The sequence below is a fragment of the Tenrec ecaudatus genome, chromosome 12, assembly GCF_050624435.1.
Source record: "Tenrec ecaudatus isolate mTenEca1 chromosome 12, mTenEca1.hap1, whole genome shotgun sequence".
In the NCBI taxonomy this organism is placed as follows: Eukaryota; Metazoa; Chordata; class Mammalia; order Afrosoricida; family Tenrecidae; genus Tenrec; species Tenrec ecaudatus.
Window position 1 is genome coordinate 51,106,911 of NC_134541.1, and position 15,251 is coordinate 51,122,161.

The window sequence follows — 15,251 nt, forward strand, 5'->3', positions numbered from 1 at the left end:
GGCTGAAACATAAGAGCAGTGGTTCCGACGGTGCAGGAACAGAGTGCCTCTTCCTGTGGTCATTATGAGTCAGAACCAACTTGATGACATCTGCCCACAGCACTAAGGTAACCCTATCACACGCGGAAGATTCTTGACACCAGATTTCCATGGAATACTGGTTTCCATGGGACCCAGATGTTTCTCTGGGGCCTGGAGGGCAAGAATCATTTTTCTGCTCTGGCTGACTCCTGTCTGTCAACATTTGGCCCCTCTGTGGAACGCATAGGAAGTTTAGGGAGCAGTCAAGGCTAGCTGTAGAATAATGACATCTGGATCAGAGAATAGATCCTTGACCAGCCGATGCTTGGCAAGCCTGGGGAGCAGATCTCGGTTAGGACCGCCTCTACTTGGGCGGGGCACAGTCACAGCATCTAACCTGAAACCCAATCAACAGAGCACGAGGAGAAGAACTGCTCACCCAGCACTTGTTCCCAAAACTAGAGTGGGAAGGGACTTGGCCATTTTCAAAACCCACATGGCACTTTACCTGGTGGCAGGCAACACAGTACAAGAACAGAGAGTGCTGATACAACATGGGGGACCTACCTGGACCTGTGCCTCAGAACCAACTTGCCACAGGACAGCAGTGGGTTCTCTGAGGCTATGCCAAGAGGTTCTGTATCCTGGGGTACCCATTTCCTTTTAGGAGATTCAATGACACTATGGAAGAGAAATTGGACTGATCTCGCTCCAGCATGACCAAGTTTGCAGACTAGATTTGAGTCAGGGCTAGAAGGTGTCACCATCTAGTGGTGACTGTAGGAAATGGGGCGCAGTTTCTTTTTTTAAACAAAACTCACAGCCATCGATTAGATCAGTGGTTCTCAATCTTCTTAATGTCACTGCCCTTTAATACAGTTCATGTTGTGGTGACACCCCCAACCATAAAATTATTTTTGTTGCTACTTCATAACTGTAATTTGGCTACTATAATGAATTGGACAAACCCCGTGAAAAGGCCAGTCAACCCCAAAGGGGTCTCGACCCACAGGTTGAGAACCACTGGATTAGCTGCTGACTCACAGCAACCCCCTAGCCCTGGCTAGGCCTGCCCCTGTGAGTTTCTGAGACGGTAACTGCTTGTGGGAATTGAGAGACCTGTCTTTCTCCCACGGAGCCATCTGGTGGTTTCCACGACTGACCTTGCAGTTAGTAGCCTAACGCGGAACCACTATGCCATTAAGGTCCCTTGTTTTAGACAAAGAGGTCGAAATAAGTTTGTTTCCTTCACTACTAGTAATATTGTGATGAGGGTTGGAGAAGCAATACGGGTGGGGAAACTACGGAGAAAGAGACCACTGCTGTCCTGAGAATTAAGTACAATAAAAATCTATACGGTCCAACAATATATCCTTGCAAGGGATGCTACGAAAACAGAGACAAACAAACAAAATACTCGCTGTCATCAACTATTCTGACTCATAGTGGCCCTACAGGACTGGTGGAACTTCCCTGTGGATTCCTGAGACTGACTCTTTCTGGGAGTAGAAAGTTTCATTTTTCTCCTGCAGCAGGGCTGGTGGTTTCAAACGACTGACTTTGTGGTTAGCAGCCCAATGGGGAACCCCACTATACCATCAGAGAGAGGCTGTCATTGTCACATTTGGGTTTTCAGGCGGAGCTGTTCTAATGCTCAGTCATGAGGGTCTTGCCAGGCAACCAGTGGCGTTGTCTTCCTCTTCAGGTCTCCAAGAAGTGGCGATGAACTGTTCTATTCCCTCCCCACCCTACCACACATTCAGAAGCAGCTCAGGACTCTCCTGATCACCCCCTTTTTACAACAAACATGTCTGTTTATACTTAGAATCTCTTAGATACCCGATTTCTAGTTCATGTCATGCATTTCTTGTGGGGATCTTTTTCCTGCCAAGGGCCATTTGGACCTTCACAACATCACACACAGTTCACACTGGTCATAACTTTAACTAGCCCGCCCTCATGGGACGGCAGGGACTGCTTCTCTCTAGTGAGGCCTGTGACGTCCGTTGGAGTTGATAGTTTCGCAGGCCTCGGGCTGGACAGTCCTCGCCCCTTCTCCACACAATCCTTTTAGAGGATGAAAGCTACATTCGGTGTTTTGAATGAATGAGTCATGTACAAAAGGATAAGTACTGTGTGAGCCCACTCCTATATGAAGCACCTCAAATAGGCAAGTTCATAGAAACCAACATGATTGGTGGGAGAGGGGAAGTCGGGGGTGTACTAAATGTTCCTCAGAAGTGAGGATGACGAGGCTTCAGCTGCTTCCTTTGGATGTGTCATCAGGAAAGATCACTTCATGGACTTCATGTTTGGTGGAGGCTGAGCAAAACTGAGAGTAAGCCTCAAAGAGACGGACTGACAAAATATCTGTAACAAATGCACTCCATCCTACCCACTCTCGAGAAGGTGGTGTAGGCGTGGGCAATGTTTTGTTCTGTTATACAAAAGGTCCTTGTGATTCAGAGCTTGACTCAACAGGAACTAACAGCAAATTGCGGAAGGACATTCAATTACCATCATGAGTGATGGAAAATATTCTGAAATGGGTAATGGTGATGGTAGCACCTGGACAAAGTAATCAATGCCACTAATGTGCCTACTTAAAATAGTCAAAATAGCAAACTCCATATACAGAAGATAGCAAAAATAGTAAACTCCATTATATAACATAATTTAAAACTTTTGAAGGTTCCTCTGAGAAGCTGAGGCCTCCTGGCTGTGTGGTCGCTGCCTCCAGACAGATCTTATGTTAAGAGTGGTCAGGAATGGAGAATCTTTATGCAAGGCAGAGAGAGGACTCCATTTGTTATTTGGATATTTCCAAATCTCCCCACTTTGTTAACTCTTGTAGAGGGGAGCAAACGTGGCCTATTTGCTTTTCTGTTTGTCAGTCTGTGGCATCGAGCCAAGTTCCCGTCCCAGCCTCACCGGCCTTGCCATCCTCTTAAGTTTGCCTCAGAGTGTTTTGTCCTTAATTACTTTGGCCAATTTCTGATTTGCCTCGTTTTTCTCTGATTTCTTTTGCTCCATAGAAAGTCTGCTCCCACTTGGGGGTCCTTTGTACATCCTTAGCTTTCCTATTCATCTGATCGTTGAAATGATCAATCATTTTGGGGGTTTTAAATCATTTTATTGGGGGCTCGTACAACTCTTATCACTATCCGTACATCCATCCATTGTGTCAAGCACATTTGTACATTTGTTGCCATCATTATTCTCAAAACATTTGCTTTCTACTTTAGCCCTTGATATCAGCTCCTCCTTTTCCCCACTCCTTCCTTGCTCCCCCCTCCCCTATGAACCCTTGATAATTTATAAATTATTATTATTTTGTCATATCTTACACTGACATCTCCCTTCGCCCACTTTTCTGTTGTTCGTCCCCCAGGGAGGAGGTTATATGTAGATCCTTATAGTTGGTTCCTCCTTTCTACCCCACCTTCCCTCCACCCTCCCAGTATCACAACTCTTACCACTGATCCTGAAGAGATCATGTGTCCTGGATTCCCTGTGTTTCCAGTTCCTATCTATGCCACTGTACATCCTCCGGTCTAACCAGATTTGTAAGGTAGAATTGGGATAATGGGACAAGAGGAAAGTAAAAGGAAATAGAGGAAAGAACTAGGAGGCAAAGGACATTTATAGAGGTCTAAATATAGGCCTGTACATATGTAAATATATTTATATATGATGGTGGGGAAGTAGATCTATGTGCATATATTTATAAGTTTAATATTAAGGCAGCAGATTGACATTGGACCTCCACTCAAGTACTTACTCAATGCAAGAATACTTTATTCTATTAAATTGGCATTCCATGTTGCACACCTTCCCAACAAAATTGCTGAAGACAAATGTGTGCATAAGCAAATGTGATGAAAAAGCTGATAGTGCCCAGCTATCAAAAGATACAGCATCTGGGGTCTTAAAGGCTTGAAAGTAAACAAGCAGCCATCTAGCTCAGAAGCAAAAAAAACCCACATGGAGGAAGCACACTAGTCTGTGTGATCATGAGGTGTCAAAGGGATGGAATCAGGTATCAGGCATCAAAGAACAAAAAATCATATCACTGTGAATGATTGGGAGTGCAGAGTGGAGACTCAAAGCCCATCTGTAGGCAACTGGACATCCCCTTACAGAAGGGATGCGGGGAGGAGATGAGCCGGTCAGGGTGCAGGGTAGCGATGATGAAACTACATCTTTCCTCTAGTTCCTAAATGCTTCCTCCTCCCCCCGCCCCCCCATCATGATCCCAATTCTACCGATCATTTTTAAACCTGTTGACCTTGAATATACAAACTGGATGTGTTGCTCCATGGTGAACTGAGCATCAAGTGTCTCCCTTGGAGAGGCTGAGCTCCACTGGTCAGCAGCGCCGCACAGAACCAAGGCTGCCTGGACGGAGCTGAGGTGAGGAGCCCTGATCGCACAGTAGATGAACAACAGAAGAATGGAGGTTGGAACCACTCAGGGAATCAGCAGAAGGAGCTGATGTTTCTGGAAGGATGTTCTATGGGAAAACGTTTTGAGGTAGAATCAACATCAATCAACAACAGCACACGTATTATTTATTGCCTGCCTATGCTGGTCAGAGCAACTTTAAGTGGCCTGTTCTAATATACGCTACACTATCTTGTTCTCGCTGACGTGGCCATAAATTGATTGTTCCAGCCCGCTGACAAAAATTAACAATTAATTAACTCTAATTAATAGAAATATGTTTCCATATTAAACAATTTAGCTTCTTTCACAATTTCTAGGCAAGATTTATTTATTTAGTTAGTTATCTATTTATTTATTTATATCAACAGTGATATATATTTTTTAATAGGTCTCAGTATAGAAGCTGCATAGCTTTTTAGGGAAAAAAATAACTGCATAACCTCGGGTACATGCTTTAGGACACTTGGCTAAACAACAAGCCGTCTGTGTCTGATGACCACCCCAGACGGGTGGTGGACTTCCCAGTGTCATGTGACAACAAAGGTGGACAGATGCTCACAGCCTGGTGTGTGGAATCCAAAAGAATGTTCTGACGCTCAGGACATGAACCGGGATACAGCACACAGTTTCAAGTATTCAAGCACTGCTTTTTTGGCCAAGTGAGAGCTGTGTAAAACCCTTGGTGTGTTTTCATTAGAAATACAATAGCTGGAGCGGCTTCATCCTCCTGAACACAGCATTTCCTTTCAACAGCGAGGCTGGCTCAGTAGGCAAGTTTTAAAAGCTAGCTAACGTACAAACAGTGAGGAGTTTCTTGCAGGGAGTGGATTCCACAACTTCCAACCTAGACTTTTTTTTTTATTCTCTTACCCTTTTTCTGGGTTCCAAGTCTGAATTTGTTGAATCTGGTAGCAGAGGCAGAAGTAACAAATATGGTGACATCTGGGTCGTCTTCAATAGCTCGTTGGAAGAGTACATCATAGAAGCATGTTTTCTTTCTCCTCATCCTCTCCCTTAGACCTTCAAGAGAGCAGGGGTCTCTGGCTTCGATGTGCCTTAATGAGACAGAGCCATCTTTTGGGGGGACTCTTTCTCCATCTCTACAATGCGAATGGCATGCTTTGTATGCCTGGAACGAGGCACGGCCACACTGGTGGAAAGGTCCATATTGTAATAACTCCTTACACCTACGCTTTCCTTCACACATCTACCTTAGAATGTCCAGAGGATCCCCGCCTCAGAGAAGCTCCGCAGAGATGGTCATGGAGAGAGCATTCAGTTCCCATGAGAGCAGACATAAAGCGCTGTGAACATGCCCTCCTCTTCCTAGTGGAATAAAATCTAGGTGTTCCCAGTGAACTTGAGCAATGCACCATCTGGACAGGTAGATGGCACCATGAAACGAGTGCTAAATTGGGAGCTGGGGCCTAAATCGAAAACGAATTCTATAGCAAATGGAGGAACCCCCTCAAAAAATAACTCATTTTCAGTAACTCTGTTTCCCTTTATGTCTCAAAAGTTATGGTTATATCCTCCCCTCCCCTCAAAGTGATAGATTATTTCAGACCATGTATGGAGCAAATCATCAGAGAAGCTGGCTTATATGAAGAAGAATGGGGCACCAGGATTGGAGGAAGGCTTACTGACAACCAGCAATGTGAAGATGATACAACCTGATTTGCTGAAAGCAAGGAGGACTTCTGGCACTCTCTGAAGAAGATCAAGGCTTGCAGCCTTCAGTGTGGATTACATCTTAATGTAAAGAAGACCAAAATCCTTACTACTGGACCAATAGGTACCATCAATGCCAAGGAGAAAAGTTTGAAGTTGCAAAGGATTTTGCCTTGCTTGGATCTATAATCAATTCTCCTGGAAGCAGCAGTCACAAGATCAAAAGACCAGTTGAATTAATAAAACTTCTACACAAGAGCTCTTTAGAGTATTGGAGATCAAGGATGTTACTTTGAGGACTAAGGTTTGCCTGACCAAAGGCATGGTGGTTTCATTGCCTCATGGGGCATGGGAAAGTTGGACACTGAATCAGAAAGCCCACAGCAGAATCGAAGCATTTGAATTGTAGTGCTGGAGAAGAAGATTGAAAATACTATTTGCTAAAAGGACAAATCAGTTTGTCTTGGAAGAGGTGAAGCAAGAGTGTTCCTTAGAGGCAAGGATGGCAAGACTTCTCTTGCCATACTGTGACCATGTTGTCGGGACATGCTGTCCTTGGAGGAGGACTTCATGTTTGGTAGATGAGCCATGAAAAGGAGGACGATCCTCAGCGGGATACACGGACCCGGTGGCTGCAGCCATGGGATCTAGCATGGCAATGACCATGAGAATGGCATAGGACCTGCTTGCACAGAGTGCTCTGGGTCAGAACCAACTCGATGGCATCCAACAGCAGCATGGCTTAGGGATCAAATGAATCCTGTTGTGAGTTATCTTGTCCAGAAAATCTGCTTTCCGTCCTCATTGATTGGGAGAAAACATCTTGGCTGCTTGTGTCTTTCACCAGTTGTAGCCCATGCGGATCTCCTTGAACGAGAGGCCAACCCATGCGGACCTCCTTCTTGAATGAGAGGCCAGGACTTGAGAGGCCCACGATGCGCTGCCAGAATTTTCAGACACTGTTTGCTCCTGTTGCATTTTGATTCGCAGAGGCCTCTTCTATGCATGACGATTTGTGCTGATTTTCTACTTCTGGTAATGATGTAAAATTTTCCTTGGAAAATAAAGTATCGTATGGAAGCAAAAAGAAATAGGGCATTTGAAGGAAAACCACTGAGCACATTCAAGCATGGTACGTGTGGGAGAACTATAAAGGTATTCAAAGCGTACGGAGCCATGCACAAGAGCTCACCCGCAGTGCGTTGGGAAGTGCCGCAGGGCTTCTGCATCCCTTCTTCTTTCTAAAGTTCCCCGTCATGCCACTGTTGTGTGGAAATTGATGAAGGATGAAATTACCTGTTTCTCCTTTTCTTCCCAAGATTCTCAGCACTTTGAACCCAAACCTTACCCCTTGACACTAGTCAACAACTAAACGAGTAAAGAGAAAAGTTAACCTCCAGACGCATTTTATTCCAGCAGAAAGGATGAGCAATCTGCTTTCTCCGAACATGTTGTATGTTTGTGAGCGTCTCATAAACATATGTGTATCTCTAACCTATCTTTTATTTTTTTCACAGTTCATTTATGATGAAAAAGTTTCTTGGTAAGTACCTCTTTGCTCCTTTTGTCTAATTTCCTTTGTTATGTTAGAGTCAAATAGACTGAAGACTCAAGTCAGAGTTTAAAAGAAAAAGGGAAAAATCATGAAGGTTTGAAACAACCAGAACCTCTGTCCCACGTCCACAAGGAAGGACCATTAGTTTTTAGAGTAGTCACCTTCTCTCTTGGGTGACGATGGGGAGGACAAGTCTTCTGTGGAGGATTCTAATCTCCAAGTGTCTTCTCATCCAGTTTCCGTGACTGAGCTGTGCCTTTCTAGTCAGCTATTTGCTAGACCATTATTGAGATCTGATGAATATTTCAAATTGTGCTCAAACCACATATCACTATGTACGTGGGAATCAGAGTCATTTGGGTAACCTTTGACCCATTAACGTTTCATCTGACATTAAAGAAGATTGTAGAAATCTGGGGGAAAAAATAGTGATTTTTTTTTTAAATAGAAAACTTTGCTCGTTAAATTATGAGAAAGCATTTCATTTGACCCAACGTCCCAAATCCCCATGTTTTAGATGGGTTCTAAGAAAGTAAAATCTATCACAAATGGTGGTACAATCTCATTGCATAGTTTCACATCTCAGATCTGTAGAAGCAGAGCAATATGAAAGAAGTCCTAGGACTGGAGGACAACTCGCATGGTATCGCCAAAGCTAAGAGTGTGCTGGGCGAGGCAAAGGGTCTGCAGAGCCTCCCTTTCAGCACAGCAGTACTGACTCTCTGTGGGAGGCCTGAGGACCAGTACCACCAGTTGCAGTACTGACTCTCTGTGGGAGGCCTGAGGACCAGTACCACCAGTTGCAGTACTGACTCTCTGTGGGAGGCCTGAGGACCAGTACCACCAGTTGCAGTACTGACTCTCTGTGGGAGGCCTGAGGACCAGCACCTCCAGTTGCAGTATTGACTCTCTGTGGGAGGCCTGAGGACCAGCACCTCCAGTTGCCGCTAAGTGGACTTCATTGCCAGGGTCCTAACACATGGCACCTTCACGTGTGATGGCGTAGAGCTGTGATTTGTGGGGTTTTCTTTCTTGTCTTGTTTCCCACAGCTTTATCGGCATGTGATTCACATATCCTACAATTCAATAGTTCAGTCACCTCAAGAAGAGTTGTACAATCACCACCGCAGTTTTAGAACATTTTCTTCACTCTTTGCTCCTTGTTATTAGCTCCCCGTTTCCCCTCAACCTCCCCTGTCACATCCCCAAGGAAACATCAATCTAGATACTGTCTCTATACAGTCACCTATCTTGGATTAAAAAGTAAACAATAAAAACCTAACAAGAATAACAAACTAGATAAAAGACTCAATTGAAAAGAAAGCAGAAAATACTAAGAACGAAAACAAATGGCTGTTATTTTGGCCGGGTAAGCTTCAGCCTTTAAGCTTTCAGTTAGCAGCCAAATGTGGTAACCATTTGTATCATCTGGGGCCTCTGATTTTCATCATCTTGTAGCAAGGGAAAACTCATCACATGGATGGTCAATGTTATGTGATAGTCTAAGGTATTAATGTTTTTGCTAATAACCTCATTATTCTGTCCAAGAGAGGAATTGAGACTGCAACTGGGAGAATTTGCTTTAGGATGCATAATCTCCACATTTCCTCATTAAAAAGCTGAAAAGAGATGTAGTTTTTCAATAACAATACTCCATAGACTGAAAGCCATTGACATGCATAGAGCACACAGGTCCGAGGTGAGGGAAAACCGCCTGATGACAACATCCTCAGAGGCCACCAAACAAGAGTGGTGACACCTCCACCCTGCACAGGACAAGGGACTCCCAGAAGTGGCTTCCCTTGAACTGAAAGCACAGTTCGCCCTGCCACTGCTGAAGTGCTGCCCAATGTTAATATTCTTTTCTAATGACACTTCTGCCAATGCGTTTAAAAGTTATGATCATAGTGTGTTAGGCAGGTTTCTCTAAGAGAAAGGTTTACAGCGAGAGAAGGAATACAGCAGCTGATAAGTCCACACAGCAGTAAAAAGGGCTCAGTTCCACTCGCTCTCATGGAGCAGTTTGCATAGTGAAGGTCCTTTAACTCTTGCTGGCAGCTGGGTCAAGGTCAAGGAAGCAGACATTGGAGGCTGCCCTCAGGTAAGACAAGCAGAGCAGGGCAGCATCAGGAGGAAGAGGAGAAGTGGGGGCGTAGCAGAGGCCAGTAGCACCGGAGCTTGGTGGAGGGCCCCAATGGATCCCCAAGAAGCTTGGCAAAGCAAGTTTTGATGGAAACTCCAGCTCTGACCATGCACACATAGCAAGGCGACATGATCCACGGGTTGGCTCGGCCCACAATAGCCCAGCACAGGGAGGCCTAGCTCAGGCTGCACACAGCTTGGTCCAATCACCAGGGAGAAAAGGGGAAGGAGGCCGCCTTGGAAAGCCATTTGTCTCATCGACCTCCAGTCAAGCCATGACCCAATTAAACTCTGCCCACATGTTCCTATGGAAGCCTACTTGGGACAATCAACCTTACTATCACCTGGCTGATCTCAGAAGTTTTTGCTGCTGCTTTTGTGCAGAGAAACGCTAATAAAGAACACCCTAATGTGACTCCCTGCCTATCTGTAGGGATAACTTTTCCTACCAATTCCCTGGCCCCGCTGGATGAAAAGGCTTCATGATAAGCCTTTTAAAAGTCCTTACCCTTCAGGTGTTTTGTGGGATATTTCAGATGCTATGGAACAAGAAAGGGAGAGACTGTTTTCCCTCCCTTCCAAAGGTCAAGCCTCTGAGGACATTAGGGTACCCAGATTCTGTGTTGTAACTGACAGCAGAGCCTCAAGACTACACACCAGGGCCCCTGTGGAATCGCTGTGAGGGGAGGCCTGGGGCCCATGCCTAAGTGCCTGGCAACTTCCTGGAGAGTTTTGTTCGGGCCCAAGACATTACTTGAGCTCGGTGACAGCTTCCCGAGAGCTGGTAGTGAAGTGGTGGCTCTTGTGACATAAGAACAACATCATTCAGAGCAGCAGTTCTCAACCTGGGGGTCGCGACCCCTGTGGGGGTCAAACGACCCTTTCATAAGGGCCACCCAATTCACAGCAGTAGCAAAATTACAGTTATGAAGTAGCAACGGAAATAATTTGATGGTTGGTGGGGGGGGGGGTCACCACAACACGAGGAACTGTATTAAGGCATCGCTGCATTGGGAAGGTGGAGAACCGCTGCTCAGCGTGCGAGCTGCTACGTGATTCCTGTCACGATGTAGACATCCCGTGGATCCTTCCCCTCAGTGGAGCTGGGAAAGGAAAGGCTGCCGTAATAAGTCATTCTGCTTTAGGACGTCCAGGGCTTTCAGCTGCTAACTTGCCAGAGGCAAATCATGTTCAAGTTCAAGATATTTTTCATTGTTCACATCTTCTGACTTCTTCTCCAGGCAATCATAAACATTCATTCTGTTGAGAAGGTTTGCCTCAGAAGAAAATGATCTGGTTTATCTCTTTAAAAACAATTCTTATGTCTTCCATTAAAGAACTGTAATATTTCAACATCTTTAAGCAACAAACTCAATTCCTCATCGTAGAACATTCAGTGTGTCCTGTGATCTCAAGGCAGGTAGCTGAGTTATTCCAAATCTTTTTTTAAAAAGCTAACTTCACTTTGTTTCTTTTGAAACTAGAGTACTCATTAGGAGGAAGTAAGCTTTGTGAACATCAATAAAGAAGGACAAGTTCTCCCGATCATACACATTTTAGATCCCTTCACTGATCATACACATTTTAGATTCCTTCACCGTTACTGAACCTATGACATTCTGAAGTTGGTCAAATTTAGCGGAGAAATGGGGATTGGTCATCAGGCGAGCTTTTGGCAACAGGGAATGGAAAAGCCAACTCCAACGGCTTAACAAAGAGTGGCTTGTTTTCCTTGTATCCCAGGTGCACCAAATACCCGGGGGCTCTGCGTTTCTCATGGTCCGCTTTTGGCAGGACAGTCCTGATTTTTAACAATTTTTCCCATGTCCCGCTGCGTTTTTTAAAAGTCCCGATTTTTTTGAAAGAATGTACAACAAGCTAGGGTATCCGGTTTTCGGCCGCCATGTGGCTATTTCGCCAGGATATGAGTTTTATCAATGGTGTCCTGCTTTACCAAGGTTAAAATCTGGTCACCATTCTTCAACTTATACCTCATTGGTCACAGCGAGTCTGCTTTGACAAGGGAAAAATAACCAGAAGAAATAAAATGACCACTTTAGACCAGTTACTCATCATCCTCATGGCCAGGTGGTGAGACCAAGGGGTCTCCACCAGCTGAACAGTATAGCAGGATGCCGTTAGCCGACGAGATTCAGAATGTCAGCTGGGTGCTTTCCAGTTAGGCCTGCCAGTACACCTGCCCTCAAAGTCACTTCAAACCACAAGTCATCTGGTATCTAAATAGGTATATCCACACCAGATATAGTCCGAATCCACAAGTTAAAGCTCCGCAAGGCCCGTGGGGCTGCAGAAAGACATTAGGCAAGTCTGGAAGCCTAACGAGGAAACCAAAGGGTCAAAGATGTCTTCCTGAGTCACAAGTTGTGACTCCGGAAGAGAAAAGAGGCCCCAGGGGAATTGCCTGAGCACTCTCCGCTTGGATAATATTAGCCCTCCAATACTGTAAAGAAAACTGCTGGGTAAGGAATCATGGATCAGCTAGGAACATTCTGGATGAGAGTTTTAATCTGTGGACAGATTTATAAATATAGATCTGTATTCTGCAATATGTATGAAAGGTTCACTGTGATCAAGGAACTCTTTTAGGTGGGTAAATAATAGAGACGAAAGTGAATTTTTCTTTTAGATGAGGAAAGAAGAAAGAAGCCATTGAAAATGTTATGCGGTATAGGAAATTTCCATGGACTGGCTGTAAACTGACCTCATAATTTTGTCAGAATAAAATGTTTTGTCTTTACATCAAACATGTTTTTAAAGAGTAACAGGGTGTGTGTCGTGTCTGCCAATGATAACTTTCCTGCACTAACTGTTCTTGGTTTATATGCAGGTGGGAGTCTTTAGTCCTTGTCCTGATGTATTTTATTTATATTATCATCATGAAGTAAGTAATATTTTCTTTTCCAAAATAGTTTATACTCTCAGTATTGTGTGAAGGGGAAAAGGGAGCAAGCAGGGGAGACGGGTCTGATTGGTTTGCCACTGCGCTTCAGCACAGGTTAGCTCCAATGGCAATGCCACTTCTAGCCTGTGCGTGATGTCAGAATCAGTGCTTCAGTGTTGACTTTGAGAAATCTTTAGCATCCTTGCCCTCTCTTGATGATCTTGACAACCTAGCTTTGAGCTATTGTTTGCTCTGTTCACAGTAAGAAATGAGGTAAGATGCTTCTACAGAGAGTGAGAGAAGATGGGGAAAGAGCCAATTAAGAAGTGACTGTGGGTACCAACCATATACTTCTATTCTGTGTGTTATATGATAAGTTACATGACAAATTGCCCCTCAATTTAGTGGCTTAAAGGCACAAACATGTACGCTCTCACAGCGTCTGAGAGTCAGAAATCCGAAAGTGGCTTAGCTGGGTGAATCTAGCTCAAAGTTTCGTGTGAGATGGCCGGGCTGGAGTTCTTCTCTGCCTGGTGCTTGGGAAATACCTAAAGGGCTCCATTCGTCCACGTGTGAACCTCTCCTCAAGGCTGTTTGAGGATCCTCACAACATGGCGGCTGGCTTCCTGCAGAGCAAGCGCTTCAAGAAAGAAGCCACATTACCTTTTATAATCTCATTGACGTCACACACCATCCCTTCTGACATGGTCTGTTCATTTGATGAAAGTCATGAAAACCCAGTCCACGCTGGGCTTTAGACCTTTTGAAGGGAGGAGTTTCAAAGAATTTGTGACTGTATTTTCCAATTTCCACACCATCGTATTCTTCTTGTGTCTGGAGTCTGGGAAGCTAACCCGTTGTGCTACGGGCTATCTTGGCGACATTTCTGCTGTTCTAAGGTAAAAGATAAGAACTGTTTCTGTCAGGGGACCCCTGGTGGCACAGAGGTAGACATTTGGGCTGTTCACTGTCTGCTTCCCTAAAGGTACACAGCCCCAGAAATCCCATGGAGTCGCTCTCCTCTGCCCCACAGGGTCACTATGAATTGAAATCATTTCAATGGCAATGGTCTTGTTTGGCTTATTTGGCTTTTGTCTTGGGGTACACCTACCAGTCCATCTTTTTGCAAAGTGTCATTGAGAAGAGTAGATAAATCATACACACATTCAGTGGTGTGGCTTCCAGCACCCAGAGGAACTGTTCCTTTTCTTCCAACCTAACCCATACTTGTCCTCCATGAGGAGGACTGCAGAAATGGTGGCCTTCGCTAGGAGTCAGAAAGTAGAGAAAAGCAGAAATTGCCCATGTAGCTTTCTCGGGGAGCAGCCTTGAATTGACCTGTCAAGTGTGCTTTGCTGCTGAAGTCTGACAAAAATTCATTCTGGCCACCAGTAACCTGTAGAGAAATCTATCTGGCCATTGGCAAAAACTCAGAGGAAAGAGTGAAGGTTTGCCTGGCAGATGTCCAGGATAGGGAACAAGCCATCTGCCGAGAGTTCACTCCCGAAAGCACTCAATGTTAGCTTGAAGAGCTGTCTGCTGGCCACTGGGCACCCTGTGTCTGAGTCTTCTTACCAGAGGAAGACATTTCCAGAACTGGAATTTATCCAAACATATTCTTGGGGAATGGAGTACTACTCATGAGGGAAATGATGAAGAAAGCAGGTGCTTTTGCATTCCAATTACTTTCCATGTAAAATTCCCAATACAGGAGCTTCCAGGAAAGCCAGAATTGACCTAGCGGCCTTCCAAAGTTTCTAGACTTCAAAGAAGAAGGCATTGAAGAAAGCACATCCAGGTCTTGTCCCTAGCAAAAAACAAAATGCAAACCAAAAAAACACCTATATCGTGAGCCAATGCCATGGTGATGATACCTCAAACAATGCGCACATTTATCTTCAGTGCTTGGGGTTTGATTATTTCCATTTCTGTGGCTTTTTTTAGACTCTGAACTTGAATTCCCGAAGAGTCAAGATCCTACCCCTTCCTTTTTAAAAAGTGGACCAGTCAATTGCTCTGAAATTATTCACTGAGCACTTGCTACATGCTGAATGTTGACCTTGGTCTTGAATTTGAATTTTGATGGAAGAATGTTCCCTACTGACTTCTCACATCTTTATAATTCACTAAGGGATTTATAAAATAAAGTGGCCTCTCTGAAAACAAATTGGGAACTGTTTCTGGTATAATTCTTTTACCATCACTTCTAACTATGGGCAAGGCATGCAGGTAGTGCAACACACAATTCCTCTCTTCTATCCCAAATCACACCCAGTGTGCAAGCTAATGAGGGATGTTTCTGCTAATGTCTTAGCTTTTCCAACGTTCCAGCCGCAGACTAGCAGGGTGCAAACAAAATGGGAACGGAAGCTACTTTGTAAACTTTCAACTTGTATGCTGACCCTAAATTCTACATCAACATGTCTGCTCTTGAACCATCCCCCTCTGCAGAGACTTTAATTATTGGCTTTAGAAAATATAAATTGAGTTATACAATTACATACTTTATAATAA

At 44.5% G+C, this 15,251-nt stretch overlaps 1 protein-coding gene across 2 annotated transcripts in view; it reads left to right on the forward strand.

Annotated features, from left to right (window-relative positions):
• Positions 1 to 15,251, forward strand: part of SLC24A3 (solute carrier family 24 member 3) — a 420,646-nt gene that overhangs the window by 367,461 nt on the left and 37,934 nt on the right. For both annotated transcript variants that reach the window (XM_075564035.1, XM_075564036.1), the window contains exons 8-9: positions 7,656 to 7,681; positions 12,684 to 12,737. In XM_075564035.1, the coding sequence (XP_075420150.1) occupies positions 7,656 to 7,681; positions 12,684 to 12,737 (80 nt within the window). The remainder of the gene's footprint in view (positions 1 to 7,655; positions 7,682 to 12,683; positions 12,738 to 15,251) is intronic.